This window comes from Penaeus vannamei, chromosome 21, assembly GCF_042767895.1.
Source record: "Penaeus vannamei isolate JL-2024 chromosome 21, ASM4276789v1, whole genome shotgun sequence".
Taxonomy (NCBI): domain Eukaryota; kingdom Metazoa; phylum Arthropoda; class Malacostraca; order Decapoda; family Penaeidae; genus Penaeus; species Penaeus vannamei.
In genome coordinates this window covers 37,585,004-37,602,503 of record NC_091569.1, presented here as the reverse complement: position 1 = coordinate 37,602,503, position 17,500 = coordinate 37,585,004, and the positions used below count along the sequence as shown (strand labels likewise).

At 40.7% G+C, this 17,500-nt stretch overlaps 2 protein-coding genes across 3 annotated transcripts in view; both read right to left on the bottom strand.

Annotated features, from left to right (window-relative positions):
- Nucleotides 1–1,373: 1,373 nt before the first annotated feature.
- Nucleotides 1,374–7,541, bottom strand: LOC138865587 (uncharacterized). The gene is made up of 4 exons (XM_070136283.1): nucleotides 7,332–7,541; nucleotides 7,043–7,148; nucleotides 1,660–3,291; nucleotides 1,374–1,447 (listed from the first exon to the last, which is right to left on the bottom strand). Exons 1-4 carry the CDS (start codon nucleotides 7,434–7,436, stop codon nucleotides 1,374–1,376), a joined length of 1,917 nt encoding a protein of 638 aa, XP_069992384.1. The 5' UTR covers nucleotides 7,437–7,541.
- An 8,076-nt stretch (nucleotides 7,542–15,617) lies between these two features.
- Nucleotides 15,618–17,500, bottom strand: part of LOC113815048 (uncharacterized) — a 7,659-nt gene continuing 5,776 nt past the window's right edge. For both annotated transcript variants that reach the window (XM_070136325.1, XM_070136324.1), the window contains exons 6-8: nucleotides 16,668–16,913; nucleotides 15,996–16,253; nucleotides 15,618–15,676 (exon numbers count right to left, since the gene is read on the bottom strand). In XM_070136325.1, coding sequence (XP_069992426.1) covers nucleotides 15,660–15,676; nucleotides 15,996–16,253; nucleotides 16,668–16,913 — 521 coding nt within the window. In that variant the 3' untranslated portion in view covers nucleotides 15,618–15,659. The remainder of the gene's footprint in view (nucleotides 15,677–15,995; nucleotides 16,254–16,667; nucleotides 16,914–17,500) is intronic.

Here is a 17,500-nt window from a genome sequence, read left to right as displayed (position 1 = left end):
TATGGAGGACTTTGAGCTGAAACTCCTGTACATTGTGATTCAGGGTAAATTCCTTCAGTTAATTGAGTCAGTACAGACTTACACGTAAAAAAAGAAAAAAAAGAAGAAAAAATATATCCTCACCAAGTTTAGCAAAGGTGTATATATATATATATATAATATATATATAATATATATATATACATATACATATATATATATATATATATATATATATATATATATATATATATATATATATATATATATATATATATATATATATATATATAATATATGTGCGTGTGTGTGTGTGTATAAATCTTTTGTGACGTTTATATTTTGTCTTATTTATTGCTGTCGGAAACATGGGAACAATAACTTATTATATTTTCCTTTTCATTTCATTTTATATTTGTTTTATTTTCTTTCAAAAATTGAGAAGAACGTTTTTTAATGCGATTAGTTTTTCTTTTTTGTATATATTTTCATTTTTGCATTTGAAAGCAAGTGAACTAGATTTTTTTTTTCTGTTTATTTACTTTTACTATTCATATCTTATATAATTCATTATTTACTTTTCATATTACATTTCAATTCGAAGTTGTAACAAAAACACAGAAATAAACACGTGCAAAAGAAATAAGTGATGAACTGGAAAGGCACAAAGTTAGACGCAAAGAAGAGCATGGTGATGACGGTGATGATGATAATGAAGATGATGATGTTGGTGGTAGTGATGATAATAATGGTGGTGGTGGTGATGATGGTGATAATAATGATGATGGTGGTGGTGGTGATGATGATGGTGGTGGTGGTGGTGATGATAATGATGGTGGTGGTGACTGTTTATTCTCTTTTGTGCTCACTGGTGCATGGTTGAAGGTTTTCAGTAGGTAATGTATACAAATCAGTGAATAACAGTAATGATTATGATACCACCGATGATGATCGTAATAACCATACATCAACGGGAATGGGAAGAATAAATGGATGATGACGGACGAGAGCCTCCGTCCCATTTCCCGCGACTCACACGGGCCGGGAACGCAGCACATGCAGCCGGCGCCCTCGCACTCCGGCGACAGAGTCCCGGCGCAGAAGGCCTCGCTGGTGACGCAGAAGCCGCCCTTCTGGAAGCACGAGCTCTGCGTCTTGCAGGGCGGGGCGCAGCACTTGCACGCGGCCGAGCCGCACTGGCCCTCGAGGACGCGGTCGCCGGCGCCGCAGATCTCGCTGCAGTAGCCGCCCTCCGCCGAGCAGAACGAGTTGGGGGCGCACACGGGCTCTGTGGGCGGGAGGAGGAGGGGGGGTCACTGGAGCCGGGCTAGTGGGCGAGGGAGGGGGGGGGGTCGCCGGAGAAGGGAAGGGGTCGCGTTGGATTCGGCGACTGCTCATGTGTCCTCCGTGAGGGATATCTCAAGGGAATGCATGTTCATGTCCTTAAAGAGGCAGCTCCTATTTATTCCTTTACTGGATAAAAAGTATATTGATATTAATGATGTCGAAAATGTTGATAACATTAATGATCGCGATGAGAGTGATCGTGCTTATCATAGCAATAATTTCTTTTAGAAATAAGCAATGGTAACTGTCATAACAAGAGTATCCACCCTACAAGAAGAGCGGCGCACAAATGGCCTCTGAGTCGTCAACAAACAACGAAGAGGGCGACCTTACCCTGCACGCAGCAGCTGCAAGGCTTCCCGATGCAGGTCTTCTGGTGGTGAATGGGAAAGACGGTGTGCTTGCACTTCGACCCGACCTCGAGGCACAGCCCCTTGTTCGTCTTGCAGAGGGTCACCGACTTCGTGCAGAAGATCTTCTCGTCCACCCCTTTGTCGGACACCTTCAGGTCTCTCGGGTTCCCTTTGTCGGACACCTTCGGGGCTCTCGGGTTCCCTTTGTCGGACGCCTTCGGGTCTCTCGGGTTCCCTTTGTCGGACGCCTTCGGGTCTCTCGGGTTCCCTTTGTCGGACGCCTTCGGGTCTCTCGGGTTCCCTTTGTCGGACACCTTCGGGTCTCTCGGGTTCCCTTTGTCGGACACCTTCGCGTCTCTCGGGTTCCCTTTGTCGGACACCTTCGGGTCTCTCGGGTTCCCTTTGTCGGACACCTTCGGGTCTCTCGGGTTCCCTTTGTCGGACACCTTCGGGTCTCTCGGGTTCCCTTTGTCGGACGCCTTCGGGTCTCTCGGGTTCCCTTCGTCGGACACCTTCGGGGCTCTCGGGTTCCCTTTGTCGGACACCTTCGGGGCTCTCGGGTTCCCTTTGTCGGACACCTTCGGGGCTCTCGGGTTCCCTTCGTCGGACACCTTCGGGTTCCCTTTGTCGGACACCTTCGGGTCTCTCGGGTTCCCTTTGTCGGACACCTTCGGGTCTCTCGGGTTCCCTTTGTCGGACACCTTCGGGTCTCTCGGGTTCCCTTCGTCGGACGCCTTCGGGTCTCTCGGGTTCCCTTTGTCGGACACCTTCGGGTCTCTCGGGTTCCCTTTGTCGGACACCTTCGGGTCTCTCGGGTTCCCTTTGTCGGACACCTTCGGGTCTCTCGGGTTCCCTTTGTCGGACACCTTCGGGTCTCTCGGGTTCCCTTTGTCGGACACCTTCGGGGCTCTCAGGTTCCCTTTGTCGGACACCTTCGGGTCTCTCGGGTTCCCTTTGTCGGACACCTTCGGGGCTTTCGGGGTCCCTTTGTCGGACACCTTCGGGTCTCTCGGGGTCCCTTTGTCGGACACCTTCGGGTCTCTCGGGTTCCCTTTGTCGGACACCTTCGGGTCTCTCGGGTTCCCTTTGTCTGACACCTTCGGGGCTCTCGGGTTCCCTTTGTCGGACACCTTCGGGGCTCTCGGGTTCCCTTTGTCGGACACCTTCGGTGCTCTCGGGTTCCCTTTGTCGGACACCTTCGGGTCTCTCGGGTTCCCTTTGTCGGACACCTTCGGGGCTCTCGGGTTCCCTTTGTCGGACACCTTCGGGTCTCTCGGGTTCCCTTTGTCGGACACCTTCGGGGCTCTCGGGTTCCCTTTGTCGGACACCTTCGGGTCTCTCGGGTTCCCTTTGTCGGACACCTTCGGGGCTCTCGGGTTCCCTTTGTCGGACACCTTCGGGTCTCTCGGGTTCCCTTTGTCGGACGCCTTCGGGGCTCTCGGGTTCCCTTTGTCGGACACCTTCGGGTCTCTCGGGTTCCCTTTGTCGGACACCTTCGGGTCTCTCGGGTTCCCTTCGTCGGACACCTTCGGGTCTCTCGGGTTCCCTTTGCGGGCCTTCGAAGGGGCCTTCTTGGGGGGCTTGGGTTTGGACTGCCTTGCGGAAATGTCGCCTGAGGAAATAGGTTTTCTCTTTGACTATATATGGACACGCACATGCGAATATATATGCACGCGCGCAAATACACGTAAGACACTCACACGTGGATACATACATACATACACGCACATACATATATGTGTATATATATATGTGTATGTATGTGTAATATATATATATATATATATATATATATATATATAAATATATATACATATATATAATATACATATATATATATATATATATATATATATATATATATATACATACATAGATATATGTATATATATATATATATATATATATATATATATATATATATATATATATATATATATATATGTATATGTGTGTGTGTGTGTTAATATAGATATGTGTATATATGTATATATATGGACATATATAAATGTATGGTTGTGTTTATACCTATATACGTGTGCATGTATATGTGTGTGTGTGTGTGTGTGTGTGTGTGTGTGTGTGTGTGTGTGTGTGTGTGTGTATATACATATATATACATACATACATACATATATATATATACATATATATGAATGTATAAGTATGTGTATACATAAATGTATGTGCGTATGTGTATGTGTGTATATATGTAAGTATATATATATATATATATATATATATATATATATATATTACTTATATATATGTATATACATACATACATACATACATATATATACATATATATATATATATATATATATATATATATATATATATATATATATATATATATATATATATATATATATATATGTAATACACACACACTCAAACACGAACACAAACACACACACACACACAGATATATATATATATATATATATGCGTGAAACATCGCACACAAAAAAAATGACGAATGATTGGACAAGGACGAGGATTCAGAACAGCAAAAAGGAAACTAAACAATGGCAGAAAACAACTGACATTACTACAAGAAGGCTCTTTAACAGCGGACAGAGACCGTATTGCCGAAAGAGCTCGCTAACTTTACGAGAAACTTTACAGACTGAGTCGACCTCACCCCAAACGAACCGGAAATTCAAGAAAAATTCCAAGACTTTCCCGTCAGCGAAGCAGGGAGGTCAGACACGTCGTCACACGGCCAAAAGACCCTTATTCACGCAAAGTCTCAGACAATTCCGAGACTAAATTTTCAGTGCCACCTGACAATTTCGGAAGTGCCTGAGGAAAAAATAGGCCCGTCGTTTGTTTACATCGTTTGTCGGCTCTTATTTAGTTATTTCACATTCATTAATACATAAGAATGTTTGCAAACATGTGTTTTCTTTGGCGAATTACTCTATGGTGCTGGCGCAACACACGCAAATCAATCATTACTCAAGAAACACAAAAACATAAACAAATCGATAAAAATGTGAACATGGCCTTTCCTGAAGCAAAGCATATTCTCAACTTTTGTCTCAACTCTGTCTCAAATGTAAGACAGGGTCGCAGGAGTCTTAAGTCATTTGAGAATAGATTCAGACAGTTTCACATTGGAATATAGGCTTATGTATGTATATGCGCATATATGTGTGAACAAATAGAAATATGTGTGAATATGCATATGCATATCTGTGTATATGCATATGTGTATATATGTATGTATTTGTTTGTTTGTGTGTATATATATATTATGTATCTATCTATGTATAATAAACACACACATACACATGCACATATGTATATATACACACAGGGGGCAGAACGATGGGGGAAAGGCCTATGGCCAACAACGGGTTTTAGAAGGCTGGTAAGTATATATATATATATATATATATATATATATAAATATATATATATATATATATATATATATATATATATATGTGTGTGTGTGTGTGTGTGTGTGAGTGTTTTTGTGTATGTTTGTGTGTGTATATGTATATTATATATATATATATATATATATATATATATATATATATATATATATATATAGAGAGAGAGAGAGAGAGAGAGAGAGAGAGAGAGAGAGAGAGAGAGAGAGAGAGAGAGAGAGAGAGAGAGAGAGAGAGAGAGAGAGAGATGGATGGATGGATATTTATACATATATTTGTATACTCACACACATAATTGTTACGCCCGAACGACCACAGGATAGCACGCTAACCTCAGCAGCCGTTAAAGGCCCGAGTGCGCACGTGGAGGCGAGCACTCCTAGCCCCCTTGTCTAAGGTACTGTCAGGTCGAAACAAACGCTGTTCACTTCACTTTATCCACTCGAAATAAGGCACGTCAAACACAGGGCGAAAATCACAGTCTCAGGCGGGGAAACGAGAGGAGAGGTCGCGAGCACGTCTTCCTCAGGCGGGAGTCCCCGGGCGATCTCACTCTGCGTGGGCGCCGCCCTCCACGCCAAACACCCGCGAAATTCAAAATCATTAACAGAGGGTGGTATAACACTGCCCCCTCTTTACAAAAGGCCGACCCGGCCGCTTATTTAACACAAAATAAAGCATGTACTGTTTCCTTTTTAATTGGTCCATTACACATACTTGTGCATCATTTCATTTTAATTAACTACATAACCATCCATCCACTCTGTTGGCTGTCTCCGTCGTTTTGAGCGAGCACCCCGGCAGTGGGCACGCAGTTCTGTCTCGTTAGTAGTGTCTCCCACATCCAGCTGTCTCTTTAGATGCCTTGGGGGTCTTTAACCATTGCAGGGCAGCATGGTCCGTGTGGATAAGGAATTTGGCACCATACAGGTAAGGATGGAAATGCTCGGTGCTTTCCACTATTGCCAACAGTTCTTTTCGGGTCACACAACAGTTTTTCTCAGGATCTGTGAACTTGGCACTGTAATAAGCCACCACACATTCTTTCCCATCCTTCACCTACGACAAAACAGCACCCAGACCTTCAGCACTAGCGTCAGTATCCAACAGGAAGGGACTGACCGGGTCGGGGTAAGGCAGTACAGGGGCCTCAACTAAGGCTCGCTTCAGGCTATCAAAAGCCACCTGACAGGTCTCACTCCACTCAAAACGAGCCCCTTTTCTGTTGACTTGATGGAGAGGGGAGGCACTTTGTGCAAACTGCTTGACGAAGCGTCGATAGTAGGTGCAGAGGCCTACGAAACTCAATACCAATATGTGTATATATATACATATGTATATGTGTGTGTGTATATATATATATATATATATATATATATATATAGAGAGAGAGAGAGAGAGAGAGATTTATACACATATTTGTATTTTCACACATAATATTGTTACGCCCGAACGACCACAGGATAGCATGCTAACCTCAGCAGCCGTTAAAGGCCCGAGTGCGCACGTGGAGGCGAGCACTCCTAGCCCCCTTGTTTAAGGTACTGTCAGGTCGAAACAAACGCTGTTCACTTCACCAAGGGGTTTCTTTATCCACTGGAAATAAGGCACGTCAAACACAGGGCGATAATCACAGTCTCCGGCGGGGAAACGAGAGGAGAGGTCGCGAGCACGTCTTCCTCAGGCGGGAGTCCCCGGGCGATCTGACACTGCGGGTCGAGACGCCGCCCTCCACGCCAAACACCCGCGAAATTCAAAATCATTAACAGAGGGTGGTGTAACAATATATATATATATGTATATATATATATATATATATATATATATATATATATATATACACACACATGCATACACACACATTTAACATAAACACACGCACACACTAACACGAGAGTCAGCGGAGCAACACGAACTCGAGCCTCGAAGGGAACACGGTTTTCCCGCAACACTCACAGCAAACTCTTCCGTCTCGACATGTGGCGTCAATGATGTTCCTCTGCTTGCACTTCCTCCTGCACTGCCCTCCCTCTCCGGCGCATGGCGTTTGTCCTGCGGTCAGCTGTGGGAGAGAAGCGAGAGAGCCTGAACATCCAGTCTGAAGAAGGGCTTTCCTCTGCTAAGGGTGGTCGCTGTACCTAGATTCTTTCGCCTTTGACTATGTACAAGGTCGTCTTGGAGTTCTATTTTTGCCAATATTTTCAAAACTCCTTTTTCTATGCTTTTGTGAATCGACGTTTCGTACTTTGCGCTTCCGAGTCGCTGGCTTCCGCTCGCCCTCAGGTTCCCCGAGCGAGAGGGACAGCAAGCAGAGTCCGACGAAGAAAACCAAGACGACTCTTCCCCTCATGGCGGACCCTCGGCTTCCGAGACTCTCCTCCCTTCGCTTCTATGAGCTCTCTTGGAGCACGGTTCCTCCCGGCGGAGTGGGGGACGAAGGCAAAGACGGGGGCTTCCCAACGAGGAGGCCGCCGGAGCTCTCGAAGTCTGACTCGCCGCTTTGGAGGGAAGATCTCGTCTGGCGGCGCGCGGAAAAAAACGTGTTTTGAGTGTGACTTCATTTTTCCAGGGTCAACACCCGGCCACCGACCTCTACTATATCTACATATAGTAGATTGTAATAATGATAACAAAAAAAAATATATATATATATATATATATATATATGTATATATACAGTTGTACACGTGTTATTCGAAACAAGTGTACAGGACAGGATGACATATTGGCGTGCGATATCGTGTACTCGATAAGAACAGAAATTCCGTGACACTCAGGTAGCTTCTTGAAGTATTTAGTAATATTACCTGTATAAATTACATACGTACGAAATTAAATTTACCTGAATAAACCACCAAATATGTGGTTGGTATATATCTATACATGACATATGTATATTAGGTATTGATATATATGTATGTATGTGTGTGTTTGCACATATATGCCAGCCATATTTCATGTGAAAGTTTATCCAATTTCTTGAGTGATTTACGGGCAGTTATCATTTGAATTGGAAAAAGTACCTGCAGCAAAGAGATAAGAAAATAATGGAGAGTTTGTTTTACACACACAACCACAAATACACACACACACACACACACACACACACACACACACACACACACACACGCATACACACACACGCACACACACACACACACACACACACACACATATACATATATACATACATACATGTATACACACACACACGAAGGGAACGATTAATTCATGTCCAAGTAAAATCCAGGAAAGATGCTGGTAGTGTGGTTGTGAGGGTCTCGATTCCGTCCCATGCGTGTCTTTATTTTGTTTACGTTAATGGTTATTGATTTCTGAATCTAGGAAAAGGGAGGGTATTTAGATTTGCATGATAAAATTTACGTTATGATTTGCTACCAGGATATTATTTGTTTATCGAGTAAAAAAGGCGGGGAGAGAAGACAAACAGGTGGGTTGATTTTAAACTTGGAGAATTTTCGTGCATAAATATTAAGAGAGTAACATGTATACGCTACATGTCAATGACTATATACATACAAAGCAAACAAATAAGTACATGGATTTAAAAGAAACGTGTCTACCTAAATTGTAAATGTTGATAAAGCCCGGAATAAGGACAGTCAGCCGAAAATGACGTTCATGACGAGAAAAAGCCTAATGAGGGAACTAGGTCGTTTGCGGGGCTGTTTTCTTGGTCGATTCAGGTGAGATTCTGAGGTTTTGGCGGGAGGAATGAGACGATAGAGGACCAAATAACATGTGGCCCGGCCTGTGTTAACTATTTCTAGTTAACTTAGTCATGCAGTTCAAAGAAACCACTTGGGTTAACTAGAAATAGTCAACACAGGCCGGGCCACTCCAGAGAAAAGGCCCGGGCGAAGCATGACTTCGCAAATCTAACTGAACTGAACTGAAATAACATGTTGGAGAAAGGGCGTCAGTGATGCTGGGAGTCTTAGGTTATCATTGCTTGAGTAAGATGGTTTGCTCAGCGGAAGGCCAGTTCTGAGAGGCTTGTTCCAGCGAAATGGCCATCATGAGGTGCAGTGACGGACAGGCCATGTCGTGAATTGAAGCCTCGAATTCGTCTTCCCCTAAACCGAAAGTGTGGTATTGAGCGAATGTTCGAAACGGGATTCGAAGATGTGTTTAACAGGAGTTTTGACCGTGACTTTACAGTGCAGAAATTCCGTCCAGTCTCAGAACAAAAGAAAAAAAGGAAAGAAAGAAAGAAAGAAAGAAATGGCCGCCTACTCACACCAGACATAGGTAGACAACTAAAAAGTGTCATCTAGTAGAAAAAGGAAATAATGATCATAGATAAATAAAATTTGATAAAAAGAGAAAGTAACCCACATTTCACACATTTATATTTTTAGGAACTAATATGTGTTTTCATGTATCATTATGTGCTGAAGAATCTGTATATATACACACATGCGTATATATGCAGCTATTTACTCATGTGTGTGCAGGTGTTCTTGTACGTATGCATCGTCACGGACATGTGTTTGCTGCTACATTATACATCAACTATGGCACTTGGCTGTCTAGGAGTATAACAAACGTTCAAAAAGTGGAACGTTGTATTGTAAAAGCGAAGTCAGACTTATTTATGTTTAGATGTAAACTCGCTAACTAGGTGCCCATTTGCTCCTAACTACCATAGGCATAGTTAAGATTTATCTACAACCGTATAATAATCTCACTCTTATTTTTTTCGTTATATATCATTTTATTATCATTGTACATCCTTCCATTTGGAGGAAATCATATATATTGAAAATGTCATGAATAGCGTATAATAATAATAATAATAATAATAATAATAATAATAAACGCTTTTGTTCTAGTAACTATAAAATAATCACAGACGCCATCATGAGCGCAGTTAATTAGATTATTTCAATTTTGATATTCCCCGAAACTTCATTCACGTGGAAGGGAGAAATATCAACATATCGCCGGCAATGAACGGGTTTCAGGTTACATTTACTCATTTATTCTCGGATTCCTTAAAGCAAATTGACAACTGACATAGATATCGTTGGGATGTCCGTGGATAAGCAGGCAGAACGTGTGAGGTTAAAATGGTTGAAATTTCATGCAGGGTTTAGGAGACCGTCCCTAGTGGTGGGGAGGTGGGGGGGGGGGTCGGAGTGGTACGAAAAGGAGTCATGGTCAAGTGTCATATTCTTACGCGAGAGTAGAATTATCTACGTGAATGTGAACTCCCTGGAGAAAAAATTAGTAAAATTGTAAAAAAATGTAAAATTGTGCCTTATATGACAAATATAATCCAAAATGTCTTCATGATATATTAGAGAAAGTAAAAGAGAAGAAATGTGACGATAAATTGGGGGAGTCTAAGAAAAATTTAGGCGAGATCCCCGGGTCTCCTTGCCGCTGTGTCAGAGATTTTCACCCTTATGCACTCTCGCTTTACAGGAGCGAATGCGATGCATTGTATTATGACGTTATCCATTGGAATAGATCACAGGAGGATAAAAATGACTAATTATAAGTTTCTTCCCAAAGTGAAAGATGTGAAAAAACGAAGAAAAATATATCACACGTGACTATTCAAATTTCTTTCCTAGAAAATGGAGTAGATATGATTCGATTTTGACATATTCATCCTATAAGTATGCTTAGGGTTCGATGATAATACATGAGCAATTGCAAGCCTGTATCTACAAAAATAAACCCGCAACGAATAGATAGTTACACGAGGGACCAACGCGACAAGGGTTCCAAGTGTCGCCAGCGCGTTAGACTTTTCTGATTGCAATAATTTTACATTTGTGCTTTCAATTGAAAGTAAAGAGTCTATTAAACGTCACTATGTCATTATAAATCTATTTTACGAAAAGAGTAAATGTAAAAACGGTGTATAATATATATTCATATAAACATAGAAGATAGGCCTACAAATATCTGATACCTATTGTTGCATCACAAGATGAAGCGTCCACGATAAACGAATATAAGCGATTTGTATTTCAAAACGTTTTTGATATATCAGCGTTTTCTGAACGGTTATTTCTAACGAACAAAAAACATAACAACTACTCCGCTCGTGAATAAACGTTTATCGCTTGTTTCGAGGCTGAATCACGTGGTTAGACGATGTGGAAGAAAAGTAGACTGGAATAAAGATAAAATAAATAAATTAAATAAATAATTACGGATCTAACGGGGTACATGTGCATATACACGTGTAAGTACATGCGTATACAAAAGTAAACGAATGTAAACTCACGAAAACATTAACAAAAGAAGTATGAAACGAGAAACAACCGATTTTATATAACGGTCATGTCTTGGGTCTGGATTTGACTCTTTTTAAGGGAGTCATTTGTTTCTTTAACTCGGAGACTAATGATCATATCTTTAAACAACAAAGTGCGTTTCAAAGAGAAATGATAGCAGTTTGTACAGTAATTAAATGGTAAGGATTCACCAAAAATGGACTTGAAACTTTTTGTTTTCTTGTTTTTCGATTTTTTTCGATATATGGGTGATCCCTCGTCCCAGAGATCTTAACCGATTATTTTTTTAAATGTATCTTTGTAAACATCTTATAAATGCGCATTCAACTGCGCGGGCGATTTTGAAAATATAAGTAAATCTGTATATCCAAATATTGTCGGCATTGATTTGTCTTCAATACACTTGGCTGATGAACAAGATGTGTCTAATCTTGAACAAACGGTTTTACAGTAAACCCAGGAGTTCATGAACAGGCAGTAATGCAACTACAACCAGCTATTTGGCAAGAACCGCAGCCAGCAGGTAGACAAGATGTGCCAAATAACTCAGGGACTTATTACAAACTTTGGTAGATTTGGTAAGAGACAAATAAGATTTGCTTTGTCCAGATCCTGAAGTATTCAAATGTGACTTACGAGAATTTCGCTCATGGATCCAAACCTTTGAAATTTTCATTGAATCATGAGTTCCTAATCCCGCAGAATTGTTCTATGTAGGAAAATAAATTGATGGACAAGCTAAGGCTGAAGTTTGAGGTCATACAGAAGCAGCATATCTGTAAAGGAATGGAGGATTTCTTGTCTCATATCATATATAGAATTAAGATTATAAAGAATTTATTGAATTTATTATATCAACAAAAGAAATACTTTATCTAATTTCACTAATTTGTAACTTGTTGGCTACAGTGACGTTAGAGTTACACGAACGCTCTACAAAAACGCTTGTTTTGAATCCGTCTCGCCAGAGAGCCATGTGATACGCCGTGTGCTGCGAAATGTCGACTATTCATGTTTTGTGAAGATTTAGGCTCGTCACACTGTAAGTCAACTATTTATAGTGTTAATAATGTATTGTTCAGATGTTTGAGCATATGTTAATTACATAGTTGTGGCTTTTATGTGATATACAGCTTGAAATTATGTGATATAAGTACATGCTATTCCTACAACATTCTAATATTTTCTCAACGATTTGCTGAAAATATCTAGTCATTAGTTATTGATCTTATATAAAGTGCCTTAAAAGCTCAGGAAATGTCTTAATATAGTATAATAAATAGGAATTCATTTGTTTGTTTGCTGCTTAAAAGATGCTAGTCAAGGTAAAATTGTGCCTTAAGTGACAAATATAATCCAAAAATGTCTTCATGATATATTAGAGAAAGTAAAAGAGAAGAAATGTGACGATAAATTGGGGGAGTTTAAGAAACCAGCAATTGAAGATAAATCTGTATTAAACTGGATTCGAGTCACTAAGTCAAGGATAGGTGATACACTCAGCATGAGGTTATATAACAATACTGATAAAGCAAAGAAAATGTTGGTATATGCTTTACTGGATGATCAGTCTGTTGTTTGTTATGTAAAGAAAAATACTCTAGAAACACTGGAAGTCACAGGACCACATGTGAATTTGCAAATAAGTACTGGAATGGGTGACAGTAATGTACTTTGCACTAAAGTAAATGGTCTTGTGGTACAGGGAATGCATGACCAAAGAGAAATGTCATTATCTCCTTTATATTCTCGAGAAAGTATACCAGCTAGACGAGATAAAATTCCTAAAATTCCAAGACCAGGAACTGTTCAGAACTGGCCACATTTGCGTAAAATTGCCGGTGAATTCATGCCTTATGACTTATCACAGGACTCGCTTGTACTTAGACACTAAAACCTAAAGAAATAATCCCCCAAAATGATGATCCTTGTGCTTTAAAGACTGACTTAGGGTAGGGTGTCATTGGGAAACTTCAAGACAATATTCTAGCGGATGAAAGTGTACATGTACGTAGAACCACGACTCAAAAAGTTATTAATAATGAGAAGGCAGTTAATTTCCTCATAATCCCATATGGATCAAAGGAAGCTATTGACTTTCATGTTTGAACAAGATTTTAATAAAATATAGACGCGGGATGGGATCAAATTTTATGAAAACAAATTATTTATAACAAATGGAAATTGGAGCATACAAGCAAGAAAGAGGACATGAAATGCCACTTCCTTTAAAAAAATGAAAAGGTCAGGTTTAAGAACAGTAAAGACAGCTATTTTCAGACTGAATAAATTGAAAAGAAAGTTCAAGGTTGACAAGAATTATCATCAAGATCATGTGAAGTTTGTGCAAGCTAATGAAAAGGTCAGGTGTAAGAACAATAAAGACCTAGCTGTTTTCATACTGAATAAATTGAAGAGAAAGTTCAAGGTTGACAAGAATTATCATCAAGACCATGTGAAGTTAGTGCAAGATATGATAACACAAGGTTAGTTATGACAAGATGGACTAGAACAAATCAGAGTAGCATTAGGTTAAGCTAGGCTGGGAGATAATGCTACATATGTCTTGGATATCGGGCATGTGGGGCCTCATGGTGTTGAACATGTGGGCGCCACATAGAAGAAAATGAAAATGAAGGATGGAAGTGAAAGAAGAAGAACGAGGGAGAAGGGGAGAAGGCCGGAAGAAAGGGATAAAGATGAGAGCGATAAATAGGGAGATTAATGGATGGGAGACAAGAATCGTGAATGGCAGAATAAAGGGAGGGAAGAAGAAGAGAGTAAGAAAAAGGAGAGACGAAGGGAGAATGGGAATGACAGGACGAAGAGAGGAGGAACAAAAGGGGGAGGGAAGAGGGAGAATGAAACAAGGAAGGAATCAATAAGATTAATCTTTTTTTTTCGTTTTTCTGGTTTAGTTTTTCTTCACAAAAAATACATCGTTTAGAAAATGATTTATAAAAATTACTCTTGAACTCAAAGTAAAAACAAACAAACGAAAAATGTGCTATAGTCATTTTATTGAAGAAAACATCTGTATAAGCAACACTCGCATAGTTAGCAACAGTGCATATCAACAATTCAAATGTAGTTCGGAAAATTTCTGTTTATGATTTATAAAATTCCCTTTAAGCTTCCCAGATCAAATTTCACATTGAAAATATAATTTAAAAAGTTTCATTGGCAGCGAAGTATGGATATGTCGTTAATTAATTCCACAAATATTCCTTTCCTGGCTGATGATATTTATGAAATTTGATTTTTTTTTTTGAAGTCTCACCAACACGAAAATGAATTGTTGAATAAAGATTAAATTCTAATGGTATCATACTGCCTCCGATAGGGATACACACGTACATGTACCTACGTGTGTGTGTGTGTGTGTGTGTGTGTGTGTGTGTGTGTGTGTGTGTGTGTGTGTGTGTGTGTGTGTGTGTGTGTGTGTGTGTGTGTGTATGTGCGTGTGCGTGTGCGTGTGCGTGTTCGTGTGCGTGTGCGTGTGCGTGTTCGTGTGCGTGCGTGTGCGTGTGCGTGTGTGTGTGTTGGTTGGTAAGCAGGGTAACCCAAAAAGTTATGAACACATTTTTCTGAACTTTTTAAGCCCAATCTCGATGCCATTGAACTTTTGTGGTGATCCGGATTATGCAGGGGCGGGTCCAGAGAATTTTCTAGTGGGGGGAATAGGGGGTAACAACAATAAATCTGGGGGGGGGGGCGCTCAAAAGAAATAAAAAAAAAATAAACTGCCCACTTCAGTATTGTATAGTTATACGTTGTTTATGTTTTCATCTTGCTGTGTATTATGTATTATTATATGTTAATATTATATATTTATATGTAAATATTATATATTTATATGTAAATATTATATATTTATGTGTAAATATTATATATTTATATGTAAATATTATATATTCATATGTAAATATTATATATTTATAAGTAAATATTATATATTTATATGTAAATAGTATATATTTATATGTAAATATTATATATAAATATTATATCTTAATATATAAAGGGTGGGGGGGGGGTGGCACACGGGGTAGCCAATCAGATTGCAGGGGGGGGGGGGTGCCATCCTGTGCCACCATGGAAGACCCGCCTCTGGGATTATGACTGGATCCAGGATTTGTTTTGAAAGGCTTCATTGGGATAAGGAAACGCGGACGTCACAAGTGTGCTTCAGTTGATTCCAGTGTGATTCTTTAAGTGCGAATATCTTTGTTGCATCAGTGACCCTATGGCCTTAACGGGAGGTATGTGCTCTCTCAGTGCTTCGAGTCCGTGCTTGACTAAGGAGGGACTATTTCTGGAAAAGAAAGAAAATGAGTTATTACGACACATAAAATATTGTGTATTTCATTGTTCGGGAAGGAGGGACACTGGCTTATTATAATTATTATCTTAATCCTTATTGTTTATCATCATCATCGTTATTTAGACTCTTTATTGCGACCCCTTTGGGAATCTACCATCCAAAATCTTTAAAGGAGAATTAGATATAGTGACAGAGAGATATAGCCAATTATATACACGAACGTAAATACAGACATGTATTTATATGTATTTACTACATGACCTAAGACCACGTCAGCTAAACAAGGTCACACCAGACTCCCCAAACCCACCATCCAAGCAGCACACACAGTCAGCAGCGCCTGATCTGCAGCCTCGAGTGTTGTCGAAAAGAGTGCACTGGTTCCTGGCCGTGCATCTTCCCCCTTGGTTTGTGCACGCCCGCCCTGTCCTCGTGCACGGGTCCGTAGGGGCACAGCAACGGCATTTCTTTCCCTTGCAACCACCTCTGATCGTCACTTCGTTGCCCTTGCATCTCCCTTTCGTGCAATAGCCGAAGGAGCGAGAGCAAGGTCTGCGGATTCTGCAATCTGGGAAAGGGGAAGAGAAGTAATGCAATTTTATAGGAATTGTATATGAAGTTGTGGTGTTAAGTATGTATAATTGTATACGAAGTATTGCATTGTGGACTATGTGCAATATTATATGAACTATTGTATTATGTATATATATATCGGTTAATGAATTATTGTACTATTAAGTATATAAGATAATATATGGGATATTGTGTGTGTGTGTATATATATATATATATATATATATATATATATATATATATATATATATATATATATATATATATATATATATATATATATATATATATACAGACAGAGTGAAAGAAAGGATATACACAGAAATCACAAAATACATGTACCTGTACTGACAGACAACGAAAGAGATACAAAGACCACACGAACAAAGACCTCACGAACTCCTCTTACCGACGCAGCAGACGCAGCCGTCGGTGCAGTCTCCGACATCAACGCTGGCGGTGTTCGGGCAGGTTTCGGGTCTCACACACTGGCCGCCCCTCTTCCTGCAGGTCCTGGAACTAACGCAGGGGCGCGGGGCACAGCAGGTACACCCTTCGCCGAGGCACCCGTCGGGTATGATGTCCTCGTCCTCGTTACAGCCTGAGGTCGAGCACACGCCTCCGTTCTGGGCGCAGACGAACCTCGTGGTGCAACCTGGACGGGGGAAAAGATTTTAAAAGGATTTAGTTTGAGATTTGGTTTTCATTTCATGCGTTGCAGTGGATATTCTTTGCTGTGGTTATATTGTTTATGTCTATTTTATTCTGCTTCTAAATTTTCGTCCTGTGTGTAAGGAATGGCCGGGGTTACCATTCACTGGCAACGCGCGGGATCGAACGCTGGTCGGTACGATGGCTAAACCAACACTTAACCACTGCGCCACACAGGACACGAAGACGAAAGAGGGAAGAGAGGAGGAGGTGAAAGTGAAACAGGGGGATTAGTTGCATAAGGTATATTGTTTCTTGTTCTTGTTATTTGTGTTTTGGTGTTTGGATTTGCTTCTTTTAAGTGAGAGGAAGATTTTCTCTACCTATCTTTCCTTGTCTCTCTCTTTGTCAGTCCCCCTGTTCATCTCTCTCTCCGTCTTTCTCATTCTCTCTCTCTCCTTTGTCCGCGGAATTCTCTCTCTCTCTTTCTCCTCATGTCCCTTTCCCCTCCTCCCTACCTTCCTCTGTCTCTCCCTCACTCCCTTCCTCTCTCCCTCCTTCCCTTCCTCTCTCTCTGTCCCTCCCTCCTTC

Excerpts from the sequence above, each read along its gene's own strand:
- LOC138865587 (XM_070136283.1), bottom strand. The coding sequence starts at position 7,436 with ATGAGGGGAAGAGTCGTCTTGGTTTTCTTCGTCGGACTCTGCTTGCTG. Across the intron at positions 7,149-7,331 it reads CAGCGACTCGGAAGCGCAAA|CTGACCGCAGGACAAACGCC; the intron begins GTACGAAACGTC and ends TCTCTCCCACAG. Across the intron at positions 1,448-1,659 it reads TTGCAGCTGCTGCGTGCAGG|GAATAAATAGGAGCTGCCTC; the intron begins GTAAGGTCGCCC and ends TATCCAGTAAAG.